The sequence below is a fragment of the Chlamydotis macqueenii genome, chromosome 1 (assembly GCF_036417535.1).
Source record: "Chlamydotis macqueenii isolate bChlMac1 chromosome 1, bChlMac1.mat, whole genome shotgun sequence".
NCBI lineage: Eukaryota > Metazoa > Chordata > Aves > Otidiformes > Otididae > Chlamydotis > Chlamydotis macqueenii.
This window is the reverse complement of record NC_141556.1, coordinates 83,956,233-83,972,208: the sequence shown is the minus strand read 5'-3', so window position 1 is coordinate 83,972,208 and position 15,976 is coordinate 83,956,233. Positions and strand designations below refer to the sequence as shown.

The 15,976-nt window shown below is 43.8% G+C and overlaps 1 protein-coding gene across 4 annotated transcripts in view; it reads right to left on the bottom strand.

The window, feature by feature from the left end:
* The window catches only part of LOC104485753 (alpha-2-macroglobulin), a 44,739-nt gene extending 34,458 nt beyond the window's left edge, over nt 1-10,281 (bottom strand). For all 4 annotated transcript variants that reach the window (XM_086758580.1, XM_086758588.1, XM_086758597.1 and 1 more), the window contains exons 1-6: nt 10,099-10,281; nt 4,837-5,020; nt 3,841-3,997; nt 3,228-3,280; nt 2,524-2,544; nt 363-531 (exon numbers count right to left, since the gene is read on the bottom strand). In XM_086758580.1, coding sequence (XP_086614706.1) covers nt 363-531; nt 2,524-2,544; nt 3,228-3,280; nt 3,841-3,997; nt 4,837-5,020; nt 10,099-10,187 — 673 coding nt within the window. In that variant the 5' untranslated portion in view covers nt 10,188-10,281. The remainder of the gene's footprint in view (nt 1-362; nt 532-2,523; nt 2,545-3,227; nt 3,281-3,840; nt 3,998-4,836; nt 5,021-10,098) is intronic.
* Between the last annotated feature and the right edge of the window lie 5,695 nt (nt 10,282-15,976).

The following is a 15,976-nucleotide window of genomic DNA, read 5'->3' as shown; positions in this document are numbered from 1 at the left end:
GTCACTGAAATATTGTCATCTCTTACTCCATATCTGGTGCTACCTGCAACAAGCTGCTGAACTGAAAAGTGACTAAAAGAAAGTCAGATGAAATTGGTGCCACAACCCATGCAGGAAGCCTGTCAGACCCTGTACACCCAAGAGCACTGTGAGCAAATACAAGCTCAGGCAGGCTGCAGAGATGCCATAAAGTGAGCAACCACTTCTGACACTCAGTACCTTCTGGGTTAGCTCCTCTGAACCCCATTGCCCGTGTATTCAGTCCCTCTCTTCTCTATGCCATTTCCCTATGTCAAATTAAGAGGTCACAGTAAAAGGCATTGCTGTCAGCCCCACTTGCAGCCCATACCTCCTCTCCTTACCATATTCCTCCACTCTGAAGTAGTGCTCCACATGGGATGAGAAGCTCTTCTGCACGACTATTTTGTAGGACCCTTGTATGGGATCTGAGGTGAGGGGGAAGGAAAGCTGTGTAAGGCCAGTCTCTAGTTGCACCCCCTGCCACTGGTACACACGGTTCCTCTGGGGATCCTGCAGGTGAGGATACCTTAAGGTCATAAGGCAGTACATGAGACTCTCAGGGACAGAGCAGTGGAGTGTCTAGTATATGTGCAGTCTGGCTGGGAAATGCCTAGCTGTGATTATTCAATGATCTGTGAGGACGTGTGAGCACTTACCTGCCAATTCTGCTTAACTAGCATGCAAGAAAACTTTTTAACCCTGGAGGTCCTATGTTGTCTCCCCCTCAGCTCTACCTGCATGCTTACAAAGGATGGGGCCAGGAAGCTGGGAAAGACAGACTAGCAAGGTAATAAGACAAAGAGACGGACAGCAGGAGTACGTGGAGCACATGGGAGAAAGAAGGGAAGTTTCAGTCTCCTTCACTCGCCATATAGCCTGCCAATTTTTTTTTTCCATGCCTGGAATAGAAACTGTCTGAGTACCCGTGCATAATCTGCTGAGGAACGAGGTACCTGATCTATCTATGGGACTGAGAAGGGTACATGTGTAAGAGTCCAAAGCTTGTGGTGGGGTGGGGGATTTGGGACAGGAACAGAGCTCCTAATGCTGGAGCTGAAATCTCGTCACTACTACAGCTGAGTATGGCTCATTATAAACTGACTATCAATAGGCTGTGCTTCAAATTCATCAGCTCAGCCCAAAATTTCTTGTAGAAGTAATTGAACCATCACAGTGGTGCTGCATATGTTGATGCACACTTTCCAGGCTCCTTGGCAGGTTTCTGCCTGCTCTTTGCATTGTACCTTGGCTGTCACCAAAAGTCTATTTACTCTAGATATATGTGTGAGTCAAGGTATGTGACTGTGTGCATTTACTTCACTGAGATTTTATTTCAGTGCTTAGGGAAAAGGGGATGTGAATGACATCCCTCAGTTGGAGGTCACTGTTCAGGGGGCAGAAGAGGGGGCCTTCTACCCAAGAAGCACCCCAGGATGAAGGCACAGTCAGTAAAACACATCCCACAGCTCTGACCAAATCCTCTTCATCATCACAGTTCGATCCTACTGAAAAGCTCAGTACTTACTGTGAGGAACAACACCGGGCTTCCTTGGAAAAGGAATTAAAGAAAATGTTTACAGCTGTGCTTGTGAACTTGTTGCCATTTCTGTGGTGCATTTATAGGGAAGGCCTGAAAGTCAATTTGGTTTTTTTCCTCAGAAAGGAGGAATTTCTTGAAATTCCTGTACTCAGACAAGTATCATCTCATTGAAAATGAAGGGACCTGTTCTAAACCCCAGGAGAGCGCCTCAGCAGAAGGTAGTTCTGAGATGCTCTCCTCCACCTGCTATCCCACACCACACACTCCCTTACTTTTCTTTCTCCAAATATTCACAGATTTTCAGTGGCCCACCAGCTCTGCAGCTCTGTTCTGGAAGTTTGCTGAGGGGAAGAAAGTGACAACACTCTGACAGGAGGGTAGAAAAGAGGAGCATAGCCTGTTTCTGGCCCACCTTCTGCCTCCCCTGTTGTGACAACACCCCGCAGTTCTGAAGAGAGATGGTGCAGAATGGAGACAGCAATCCCAAGGAGCAAGGAGCAGTGATAGGATAGACTACATAGGGCCCATCATCACACAAGCCCACTTAACACTTGTGCACATTAATTTCAGCACTGTTTATGCTGCTATCATGGCTTCAGGGTCCATTGCTGAGTCCTTCCCATCAGTTTTCCACTAGAAGATGTCCCAGATTGTAATTGTAAATTCTAGTTTCTCAGCTGAAAAACTGAGTACTTGAATCATTGGCAGAAACATCCTTCCTATTAACTTTTATCTGTCACTGATTGACTCTTTTCTTCTTACAGCATATTCCCCAATCAAAGAACCATTGTCAGAACCTATTTTGATGCCCAACTACTCAGCCTTCCTTTACACAAAGGAAAAAGGTCATGCTCCTATGTTTTTTCCCTTGCACCTCAGCTTGAAAACACCACTGCTAGAGATTGCTACCTCTGTGCTTGTGCATACTGCTGAAATAATAAGACATGTAATTATCCACTCACCTGAACATAAACATATGGAAACTGTGGGGAAAGAACAAAGGAAAATCAGCATTAGAAATATTAGTCACATATGGATGGAAGTAATTTCCAGATTTGGCCTGAAAGGCAGAAGAACTACCTTCTAAGAAGTCCTTTGGGTTCTTCCTTTTCTGTACTTGCTCTATTTCCCTAGTTCTTGATGGCTAAGGGAATATCTTCTATAATATTTTACAGCCCAAACTTTTTGTCTCACCACAGTATGAAGAGAACTGGTCTGCATGAGGAACTGATTGCAAATAAGCTAAAAGGCAGACTTACACCCCTGAACAGTTCCTTAAAACAAAGTCCTTGTCATGCTGCTCTCTGCCTCTAAGCATGTGGTTGCATCCACTGCCAGAAACAACTGCACATCTGCCACTTTCAATGGAAACTTGTCCCACTTATTTTTCAAGTAATGAGATCCCTGCCTACATGCTTAGCCATATACAGTCCTTTGCGTATTTGGTTTCAAACACCTATATCCCTTTGAAAAAGGGGATATATTTCTCGGTCAATAGAGACAGATGGAGTGTGTCCCAGGACAGGATATTGAATGGGTTAAGGACGGTGTGAGCAAGAAGGGATCATATTCTTTAAAGGCTATCTTCAGTGGTTCCTTATGATGACACTAATAGTGTTAATTGGTAATTAAGCCTTCTGGTTACAACAAGGAATTATAGCTCTACCTTCTCATTCAGCGGGTAGAAGTCTTTGTCCAGAGAGACGATCCGAAACAGAACTGAAGGACGTAATGGAAAAGAAGGAAATTCCACTGTTAAATTTGTAGCCATTACCAGGAAATGTCAGTGTTTCAATAATTTATAACTCAGATTCATTCCATGGATCAACAGGCTCTGAACTGAGATCTCTAAGTTATGGAAGCAATTATTTCAGACTTTTTCTTTTGCAGATGGTGAGAGGCAGATAAATTTAGAAGGATAATCAGGTCTTGGTTGAACTGAATTTTCCCTTGGGAGTGCCTGTCCTGCTTTGTTGATTCAGGTGCATCCAAGGGACAATATGCTTTGAAGTTATCCCAAATTCCTGCCTCTAGTTAAGTAGAATGAATCTGAGTCTGTGCCTACATCTGGCTGAGATGTTGTGCCTGGAGGATGGAGAATAGGAATGATGAAGGTACCACATGCCCTAGATTTCAGCTGAAAGAAACAAGATTTTTTGAGCACTTTAACTCCTCCCATTAAGAAATTTGAAAACTTTAATAAAAGTATGAGGCCTCTAGGGAATTAAGCTTGTAAGATTTTCTGCTGTCAGAGTCAACATGAACCCAATTCCCTGTACCTGTCTGTCCGGGCTTGTAGATAGGTTTGTCTGTTTGGACGAAGACCAAGCTCTCAGCATTCTGGACCAGCACTGACTTGCGGCTCCTGAACTGCAGTGTTGCCCCCTTCACCATCACAGTGAGAAATGCCACTGATGTGCTATTGGATTTTGGAAGCTGAGGAAAATTAAGAGCATAACTGCTTTACTGATTCACCCCATTGCACAAAGCCTTTGAAGGACAGAGTATTAGCTAGGTCCAAAAGTTCCCTAAGGGGACACCAAAGAAATATGCTGAAAGCAAGTTTTCTACATGGTTTTCTGATATGAACTTGGAGGGCTTGTCTCCTCTGTTTCAAGAAAATCTTCTTCTTTTTCCATCACGAATTGTTGCAATAATAGATCTTCTAAATTTCCTTGAGTTTTCTCTGTGCTGCTCCTTTCTCTCCTTCCAATACTGGAAGCCTCTTCCCTTCCTTTATTTATACACTTTCCTTAGAGAAATATTGAATTTGATGTGATTCTATGATTTATCAAAATGGAAATCAACACAGATTCATTATTTAGGGGATGGGGCCAGTTGCTTACATTACTCACCAATCAGCCTTCTGCAGGAAACAAACATGAATAAACTCCATAAGGAGACAAATGACCTCATAGATCTCACTGTCTTTAACCATTCCTCAGCTTTTACAGTTCTCATTCCACTTTGCTATTTTTCCTCTGAGGCTTAGATCAAACATGGGGTATGCTCTGTCAAAGTTCTAAGATGAAAGATCCCAAAAGAGTCCTCTAAGCCCTACATGCACAGAAATATCATATGGGACAAAGAATTTGATAATGGTGGAAAACTATTCCTCAGAAGGAATATTTTCTGCATCAAATTCTTGTTTTTGTTTGGCTTAGCTTAGAAGTCTCTGACTGCAATGTGTCTTATTTCTCATTTCTGGACTGTTTAGATCTACTACCCCACATCAATAAACACAAGGGAACATTGCACAGGGATGAGATACTCACAAAGAAAGGGATGCAGGTGAACATGTCCTTCTCCGACACCACATCATCAATCAAGCTTCTGTTTTCCCCTTGATATTCGAGTGTGGCACTCAGCGTCACAGACTCATTCAGGTGGGTCAGCTGAACACAGACTTTCTCAGGAGAATCAGTGTGTATCAGAAAGGGTAGTAGCACCATATATTGCCTAGGAAGAGAGGGAAGCAAAAATCAGAAGGATCAGAAATGTGAAACAGTTTTAAGGAAACAATATTAAGTGAAAGGAAATTAACAAATCAACATGCCTAATCCATTACTGTCCCTGCGAACTGTAGTGCATATACACATGAGCATTCTTTTTATTTGGGGTTTATACATATTAAACTGCCTAAATAATTAGTCTAAAAGCAGGAAAATGCTTGCAGTGGAAGGAACAATTTCTATGCTAATAGAGAATTCTTTACAAAGGATGTTTTATTCAGCTTCACAGCAGGGAGTAAGGACGGTGTAAAAGGTTCCAGGCTGTTAATTGATTTTTGTATATCCCAAAATCTCCTATTGAGACTCAAAAGCATTAGCTAAAAAAGATTGAAAATTCAGCAGCTTTAGGGTTGAAAAAGCACCCACTTGTTTGGCTGCTCCTATCTTTGCCTATCCAAGTTTCCAAATCCTTCTCATGCTGAGCAGTGATGTGAGTGCTTGCAGTTTGGGACCTTATTAAGATGAGCACACTAAGGATTTCAGAGAGTAATGTTTTATTGCAACACAAATGTACTTGCATCTTGAAAGAGGCTTTGACAAGGTCTCTCACAAAAGACCCTTAAACTAAGCTACCATCCAATAAAAGGGATCATTTTACTAATTTTTTTTACTAATAAATCAAATTATTAGTTATGACCTGGATTAATTGGTTAAAAGATAGGACACAAAGTGTAGGAACCAGAGTCTGTGTTGGACCCCTGTTGTTCAGTACACTTCTAAGTTATCAGGGAAGCATAGTTTTCTGATAATTGTCCAGGGTGAGAAAATACCTAAAACTGAGTTACACATTTGTGGAAAACTTTTGTCATATGGTGGGACTGGGTAGCAGAAATGGCAAATGAACTGTTCAAAAAGGGAAAATAATCAATAGAGGAAAAAAAATTACCCAACAGTATAAATGCTATCATATATATGCTGTATCCCTAAGTGGGCTATTACCACTCAGCCATGAGCGCTGTTGATCACTCTTGAAAAATTTTCTTTCAGTGGTAAGTAACAAATGGACTGTAGGGAAGTGTGAAAGGAATAGATGACAAATCAAAACACATTGTTTTGCCATTGTATAATTGCAAGAAAGATATTTCCACATCCCACATATAGCATGCATTTAAAAATAGATTTAGCAGAAAAGATTCAGTGAAAGATGGTAGAGATTATCTGAAATCTGGAATGATTTCCATAGGAGGAGACACTACATAGATTAAGGCTCTTCAGCTTGGAAAAAGGAATGACAGAAAGCTATAAAGTCATGATGTGCACAAAAGAAAGTATGGTTTGTTCATCACTTGTGACAATAGGTATAGTAAACAACACCAGGTGAAAATTACTAATCAACTGGCTTAGAAATAGGAGGGAGCAGAAACTTTTTCATTAATGTACAAAATTAAACTGACAAACTTAATGCTACCAGGTGCTGTAAAATCCAAATGTACAAATCTGGTATGGCCCACCTTGGCATCTCTTGAGCCTTCTGGTGCTCTCAAGCAGTCCAAGAAGGGCACGTATACCCAGGCTGCAACAAGTGACAGACAGGAGACGACCATCCTTCGTAGGTGAGGAACAAAAGGAGCCAGCAGGTGCCACTAAGTCAGATAATTAGGGTCTTACCTCCATGTTTGGCCCAGTGCAGGCCCTTAAAAGAAGCTGTCACTCCTCATCTGCCCGTAATTCTCCAAGGCATATGGTATGTGCCCTATGGCACCAGATACATAAAATCTGCTGTGAGGCTCATAAGGGCAACAGAGTCAGTTACTCTTGATATGAAGGTTATTAAAAACGTCTTGGGTAAATTCATTGCCCAGAAATGGCTAGAAAACATAGCGGCACTGGTGTAATTCCTGCCACAATAAGACCTTGAACTTCTGATAGAAGCTCCATCAGGTCACAGCAGAGGAGAAACTCATTTCCAAAGTAATTCCCTTGCTCCTCTACGCTGTCCCTCAGCTCCTGTGACTGATCACCAATGCAGAGAGAATACAGAGCCAATATAGTCATCTGGTCTGATGCTGGACCATATTTATGCACCTGATGTTCCTTTTTCTGTGTGCATATTCAAGCCATCCAGATGCAGCAGCAGGAGGTTCTGGTGGCAATTCAGTCTGCAGGGTATATTAACGACTATATGCATGGGATGAAACCTGTGGTCAGTACTGCTCATACCACTTTTCCATGGACCTTGTACTATGGAAGGCTAATGTGCACCTTGCCAGATGGTGCCAGCCCTGAGAAAAGAGATAGGTGGGCCCATCCAGAGCTACACTATTGCCTGGGCACTGAGCTTTTGGTAAGTCCTAAAGCTACTGTGGGACCCAGGAAGTACCTCCATTTCACTCACCACCAGGCAATGGGTTAAAGCATGGTGAGGAGCTAGCCAGAAACTCTGGTCAGTCTGTGCTGCTGCAGAAGCACTGAAAGCAGGGAGCTTCAGCCACCCAGGGAGTGACTTACAACTTATGACTATCTGCTTGCTCCAGCACTCCGCTTCCTCCACAGCCTTCTCACCACAGTGCCTGCTTCCCCTAATCTAATTTCCTCTGCCCCCTGTCAGTGGCACTGGCAATCTGACTGTAACATCCAGACTACCAAAGGGACAGAGTGACCTAGTTTGTGGGGAATTTGGCCTCATTCCTCTTCCTGTTCACTGTTCTGCTAAAATTTTGGCCAACATGCAGAACTTGCCCCTAGACCAGCTTCCCTGCCTTTGTAACAAGGATATGAAATATGCTGTTTATAGACCTCCCTTTAGCTGTTATGGGATGTGTTGATGAAAAGAGCTAGATGAATTTAAGTAAGTACTACAAGACCTTTAATTAATGTTTGTCCATGTATAGACATTCCAGCACAAAAAGCATCTCAGCTGTCAAAAGAGATCTCAGCAGCCTCCCTGCATGCAATGAACTGTTCTGACAACAGAGGCAGTGACTGTGTCAGAGGCAGGCATCAAGGAGGGGTAGGAGGCACTACAGAAAGTGGCTGAGGCAAAAAAATGATGAGTTTGTCTATACAGAGAAGGTAATACTCTAGCTTAAGAGGGACTAATGCTGTGTATTGATGCTCAGCTACTTCCTAGAACAAACACCTAACCAAAGAAGGCAGGGAACTACATCAGCTCCATCAATCCAAATCCATATCTGCCAATTCAAGTGCCATCATGACCTGGCATTTCTGACCATATGCAGTGTATTCCCAAGCATGTACACTGCATTGTAAAACAGCTTGCATGCACAACCACATACCAGAATAGAACAATACCTCTTGTTGAATTCTTCCGGAACAGACCCAGAGCAAGAAAAAAAAATCTTGCTGTCAGTACAGAATCATAAAATTTTTGGTTGCAAGGGAAGTTTGGGTATCTCAAGCCCATCTTCTCTCCTGGAACAGGACTGTTGCAAATGACTCTATAGGTGGTATTTCCACCATCTCTCTGGGTCACCTGTTCCAGTGCTGCACTAACTTGGTGAATAAGATTTTTCTAATATATAGTCTGAATCTTAACTGTGTCTCCTATGCAGCTGGCCACATCTGAAACAGAAATAGCAGCAACTGTTGCTGCTCAAAGAAGCAATCTCCCTACTTGCACAGGGCACAGAAGCCAAGTCTTGGTTGGAAGCTCCATTTTGTCTTCAGCTGAAGAGTAGCTTCCCTTCTCTGTTGTACACAGCATCTGATCTACCCTGCAGCACTTAGAACTACTACCCTCATACTACCTAGCAATTCACTCCTCAGACTCCACTGCATCCCTACTGGGCTCCCATCTTCATTTTGTGAATCTCAACTACACCTCTCTCCACCTCTCAGTCCTTCCTCTTTCTCCCCTCTCAAAATGGTGCTCAGGTCAGGGACAAATAGCAGCATGTTGCTTATAGGAGGAGAGGTCTGAGCAGCATGAATTTATTCCTTTTCCCCCAGATCTTGGGCAGGGATGAATTAAGATTACTTAAACTTATTTACTTAATTACATCAGATTACTGTAGGGAGACCAGAGAGCTCAGCCTGACCCCAGAGCAGACTTGGCTGGCTGATCTACCCCAGAAGCACCAAAACAGGGCAGATGAATGAGGAGTTGATGGTACAATATGAGTCAAAGGTCCTTCAGTCTGAGCCAGCCACTGCTTCACCTCTGACCACATAGTAGGTGGCAGCAGTAGCACCGCACCTTCGGTGACAGCTGCTAGCATTACTGTGGTGCTTGTGGCCATTAAATCTCTGTAGCAAGAATTGCAAGACCCACGGTGGTGAGAACTGTGCTTCTGCCAGCACAGCAAGAGGCACAGAGTGTTACAGCAGCCAGGGTCTGAAGAGGCAGGCTGCTCCTACCCGGACTAGAGACTCCAGACCAACTCTCTCTGGTAGGAGAGGCTGTGGTGGGGATGCCAGTCTCTGTTCCCCCTGTGCCATCCTGGGCTGCCTCCCTCCTCAGGGTCCTCAGCAGACCAGGTCTGCAGAGGCCTGTGGCGGATGCCTCAGAGGAGGGTGCCAGTGCCAGGCTTCACGCCAGAGGAAGGGAATCTAGGTCACAGATCCACGTTAGGAACAAGTACATCTGATGCTGCCAAGGGAAACAAACTGGCTTGAAAGAAACAGGAGAAAGGGCAGCAAACTGGCTTGAAAGCAACAGGAGATTGGGGAGAAATAACTCAGTGACTGAAAGAAGGATATTACAGGAAAGGTAAGTACATGGATTCTGACAGCATGACCATAAACCCCCAGGCATCGAAGGTTTCAAGGCAGGAATATACTTAGGCAAAGATGCTGTGAGAATCCAGGGCTAGACTAGCAGGCCGCTGCAGGGCAGGAGTGTGGGCACTGGCAGAGGTGTGGAGGGGACCCAGGGCTGGACAACCAGGGTGGGAGTGGGGAGTGCTAGCAGAGCTGTGCAGGAAGCTCAGGGCTTGGCTAGTAGCGGAATACAGGGCAGGAGTGGAAGAAACTGGCACAGCCGTTTGAAGAATGACAGAAAGGAAGAAAACTGAAGGAAAAAAAAGGCACTAAGACCTCACCACCCCCTCCACATGTGTAGCTTACGGCTCTGTGGTGGGCAAGGTGTCTCCAGGAAGGAAGAAGAGGAGAAGAAGGAAGATGTTTGGTTTGCTGGGCAGCCCGTCCTTCCCCATGGCGCAGAGCAGGTCCTGGTGAGTCAAGCAGACGCCCAGTCTGGTCTGGTGCTGCTGTTTTCCTGCACCTTGTAATTCCCCTCCACTCTCTGCTGGGTCAGCCTCTTTATAACAGCTCTCTGTAAACAGCCCAGGGGCTGGAGGAGAAAAGGGCTGGGGCCAGGACCCATCCGGAAATGGGGAGAGGCGGTGAGGAGGAGCTGGAACAGAGGGACAGCATTTGGCCAGAGACTTTCCAAGTGGGGGAAGGGTATCTATTGGATAGTGCATATATTAGAAATCTTTGAATTAGTCATACCCTGCTTTCTTTAACCCATCAGAAATCCACAGTGTTGGGGAAATGATCTATGTTCAACACAGGGCCATATTCCCTGCGAACAGCATCCAATCACAGCACTCTGATGTGAGGTACTGTGATCTTTTGAAACCAAAAGCCAGGTTTCTAGGTATTTTAAGAACAAATGGAAACCCACAGGCAGAAATATTGTCCATATTATGTTTATAGAATACTGCAGTACTTTGCTGACATAGTTGCTAACAACACTGGTACTATGGATTGGACAATTAATCTGTCAGTGATATAACCCAAAATGAGGTGAGGTACTGGTCTAGGTATGGAAACAAGTTCTATTTCCACTGTGAATATGCACAAACACTACGCAGTGCTGTTGGGAGACATCCTTGCCTCTCTGGCATGGTGGTCGTCTCTGTCATTCAGTGTCTCCTGGAGTGCAGATGTTCCAGGTGGCTCCTCCTTCCCTTTGCCTGATTCAGATCTGTGCTGCTGTGAGTCACTTTTGTAACAAAAGTCACTCAGAAATAGTGCTGCTCGCTTGACTCAGTCTTCTGCAAACCTCTAGTTGTAGCAGCTTATTCAGAAGTTGAATGTAAGATGAAAAAATGTTTACTAAATTCCAGCTGGTCATTGAACAGGAATAGTAAGTCCAAACTACGAGCACTCCCTGACAAGCCTGACTAGGAGGGGTGTATGCACTTGCCCATGGAAAACTGCAAAATTGCAGCTGTAGGAGTGTCAGAATTTCCTACAGTGCCTATGCAGTGAAAGGATTCAGTAATATTCTTCGTAGAGATTCATGATCCCTGTGAAGGTTTCTATTGTGTATGAATAACCCAGCAGAGATAATGCTTCAGCACAAACTGCCTTGATCATGTCTATGTGAAGCCAGATTAATGGCAGAAGTTCCCTGGTCTGTGCAAGGGAGCTTATTAGATCACAACAGCACAGGCAGCCCTATTTGCTCTTTACCTGAAGATTAAGCTTTGAAAAAGAGTGAATGTTAAGATTGAATGTTAGCTATACAGTGTGTCTTGACTCTGATGTGGTTGTCAGAAAACTGCAGGGAAGAGCTGTGCAAAGAACCAGGAGAAATGTCTGGGGATGAAAGGAAGTTTAAGACTGGTGTAAAAAAATCAGGCACAATCTCTTGTGGAATAAAATTTAATACCATTTATGAACCATAAAAGTTAGGAAAACAGTCGGGAGACACTGTCTGCTGAGGGGGAGTGTTATATAAATGTCGTATGGAGAAGGAATGAATACACACTCACACAAACCAAAAGATTTAGCAGATTATCATTTAGAGATGGAAATACCAATAAAAAAGTGGTTGTGTAACTACCAAGTAACAAAAACCATACAGATCTTTCTCCAGAAATGCCCCCTATCATCTGTCTTCTCACTCACATCTTCAACTTCTCCAGTAAATAACTCATGCAAAATAACAGTTTTCAAAACAGTAGCATCCTGGGCATTTGCTGGAAAATGTGACTCACCCCAAGTTGCCTGTGGTCATGCAGGCTGCTGTAAACTGAAACCAAAAAGAAATCTGAATGTATCAGATTCAGATTTCTGATCTGAAATCAGATAAGAAGATCTGGAAAATAGAAGAAGTCATACAGTTGAGGTCTTGCTGTGCCATTCTTTAACAGCTTGCCCCTATTACCTGTGACACTGCAGGCATCACAGAGGATTTGAACCAAAGGATGGAGCAACCAAATGCTAATGACTAAGGACTCCTTTGTCTACCGAGAATATTGATTAAGCAGTTGAGGATCCTAAGCAAGATAATGCTGCTACACTAATTCATCCTTCTGGTGAGATCCATTTGGGTTTTTTTTTGCTAGATTTTGCAGCCTGCTGCCCACATTGTGAATGAGACCCATCATCTACAGTAAAAAAGCTTGTGTTCAGTTTCCAGAACAAGTGTGGTCATTTTAAGTCCTCTTCTTCTTAACTAGGCCATGACATCAGCCTTTAGCATATCCTTCAGTGTGAACTCTGCATGAGGAGCAAAGCAATTCCAATGGCACAAATAAACTCTACAAAGAAGTATTTAATGCAAAGGGAAGTAAGCTTGATAGAGTATTTTAGTAAAAAAACATTCTCATGTGATTATACTCTTTATTATCTCTTTTTTATTCATAAGAACTTACATTTCATAATAGCTTTTAATGTACTTCTAATGGAGCCATGCACACAGATCCATAGGAGATCCAGAAGCTGCAAGAGCAGAGATGAGGACACTGGCAAATAATCATAGTGAAGTTTTGAATTATCTATTTCTCATAGTGTTGCTGGCTCAGTTCAAGGACCTGCACACTGGTTTCAGTGGGTACTTATATCTGTCTCCATTCTCTCGTAGCCTTTTTAAACTGAGATGTGCAATATCAAGCACAGTAAACCAGTGCCTGTGCCTTTGGGGAGGCAACAGTGTGGTAGTTCAGAGCACCTCTTGGGTCAGTGAACCTGATTTTCTCACACTTGTGGAAAAAGAATTTGCTTAGCCTGTATGTCTTGCCAAAATTAAAGTAGTTCTGACCTGAGACCTAGAACACTCCCCTGGGCTCTGTGATTGAATGAAACGATGCCTCAGGATAATCAGATTACAGAGGAAGAAATGACATTCAGTCTAGTGAGTGTCCCTGTCTTAGTCAACAATTAATATACTTGCTGCAGTTTCAGGTGGTACAAAACATATAGCTGAAACAAGACACCTAGGTTCCAGAAATCTAGGAGGTGTTGGAATGTGTTTTAAGGAATATTGCTGTTCCCTGTGGGAGCAGGAGCCAGGGAGAACATGGTCTACATGTAAAAATGTGGAGGAAGAGTATGATCATGAGATGTTTATTAGATCTGACTGCAACCAGCAATTAGCTGTTTGAATCACAGGATAAAATCAGGTAATAAACAACACATTTTCAGCATGCAGAGGAAGAGTATGCAGTGGGAAATACGCTGTTGATGTTTTAATAGTTCAGGTTTGGCCTAAGAGGAAAAGGCGGCTGCAAAAGAATGATAAAAATGCAACTTTTTTTTTTTCCCCAGGACTTTGTTTCTTCCCAGAAAATGATGTTTGGCTGAACAGAATAACATTTGGCCAGACCTGAGGGGGATTTTATATGAGTTCCATGTGCGATGCAGAAGCCTTGGCTTAATTGGCCTCAAATCCCCCAGAAAGATGCACATCCTGTATCCATATTCACTCATCCTGCTCTCCTTTTCAACTTTATTGCTGTAACTATTGATTTCTCTTGCTTTAGTCCAGTCTGATGCTCATGTAAATGAAGTTGGTTGCTACAGTTTGGGATGTGTCAGGAAAGCAAAATTCACAGCCTTGCTTCCCTTCTAATGCTAGTGAAGTTTTAATTTTGGAACTTAGCATAGAAATCTGCATTCTACCCAGAGCAATTCCATGCCCCACAAATTCCTTGTCTGTGAAACTTAATTGAAATGGCTTTTTATAACATCAATATCATTCACATCCTGGATGGCCAGCCTGTGCAATTCTGAAATCACACATGACTGATGGATGCTGTGAGTATTTAGGTGCCCTGCTGCCTGTGGAGACTCAGACATCTGGTTTGTCAAGGAGTCAGGCCTGAATAAATCAGAAACACAAATCCCACTGACTCAAATTATTTAGTAGCCTTTGCAAAAAAAAAAAAAATATTTGGGAAGAGGGATATTCTGTGTTGACATGATGATTAATTTTCACTGAAAAAAAATGCAAATCTGCAGACAACTTGAGGAAATTGCCTTGTGAAAGGGATCTTTTCAATGCACATACTAGTCCTCAGCACTTGAAAAGTTCACATCTTTGCTTAAATTCTTGTTCATGCCCTTGCATGGCAGGTCCTTTCCCCCTGCCCCACAGTCCATGACAGATCCATCTTTTTCTCCCCACTCTTGCCTGGCGGATGGTTAGACCCCACACACTGCCCATCAGCTGCCACACGGGCTGGCTCCCACTGCCTACCAGCTTCCACCACCCCAGCTGGTCACAGCCATGAGAGCATGGCAGGGATGGGCAATGGCTGCCAAAGCAGTTGTTGCTCCTGAGTAAGAGAAGTTGCATTTGTATTTCTTCCCGGAGCCCTCCTGATGCTGCTCTGCTCCCTCATTTCCAGCCATGCCTCACTGCCTGGGCTGCCCTTCCCTTTGTTCCCTCTACCAGGACTCTGGTAGTGCCTGGATCATGCTTTTCCCACCCATCCATCGACTCTGGCATGCTGTAGCCCAGGGGCGTTTCTGTTTGCAGAAACCACCATGACTCCAAGAGCAACGAAGTGGGGGATGATGAGAGGTGCAGGGAAACAGGGAGGCTTGTTTATCATGGCTGGAACAGGTCAACATGATCCACGCTTGCCATCTCTTTTGAAGAAACTCTGGTCAGTCTGGTGGGCTGGAGGGCCTGTCAAGGGGAGATCCAAGATCTGGGACCAGGCAGTCACCAGACATGGACTGAAACCTGCCCCTTTCTTTACCCTTTCCTCTACTAACCATGACACAGAGTCACTCCATAATGTCTGTACATGACTCCCTACCTTTATGCCACATGTGCAGAGGCAGTCCCCTGGCAGGGCTGGGGAAAGGTGAAGGGCTCCTGATGGTTCAGCAGCCATTGGGAATGGAAGCGAGAGGCTAAACTCTGGAGCTGGGAGGCTGGGAGGAACTGAACATGCTGCATATTACAGTAGTTGCCAGCAGTTATCAGCTGTAGCTGGGAGAGGAGGCTGAGTGTTACAGTGGGACAAATACATTTCTCTCTTCATCCTCCCCCAGCCAGCAACAGTAACATGTGGACTGTCATCAAAATGGCTGTCTTGTGACACTGAAAAAAAGCCAATGCCAAATGTAAAAGGGAGGTTTATTGATGGAAAAGTATATATGATTATGATACAGATCTGGAGAGATGTGCCATGAAAGGAAACAGAGAATCAGAGACTAGTTCAAACAACGTCATGGACTCCTACTGTGATTAGTAAGGTGAAATGTCCTTTTCCAGGACTTAGTGACTGAAGAAAATACAGTGATTGACCACATGTTCAACACTTATGATGGTCCTGCAGGGGAAAATCCAAAAGAAAATAGCCTCAATGAGAACAAACCAACAGCTGCAGGAATAAAATACGGTTTCAGGATACTAGGTAGTCAGCCACTTCTGTGCGAAACAGACAAGAGCTGGACCAAGTGCTGGCAGCAATCTGTGCCCATATGCCCTCAGGAACTGCTCAGCAGGTAACACTCAGCATATCTGCTCTTCCTGAGAATAGCAAAGTGGTCTCCACTTAGAGTCTGCTGAGTATGGGTCATGGGACAGGATCTGGCCATTGGTTCTGGCTACTTTCTGAGCAGCCTGGTGGAGACTGAAGCCTCAGTTTCTGCAAGAATACTTATTGCTCTACTCAGATCCCTCTGCTCATGGTGCTTTACACTTCACCTTCTTACCTGCTTGAGATTTTTTCTGGTTTTCACTTACCTTTTCTAA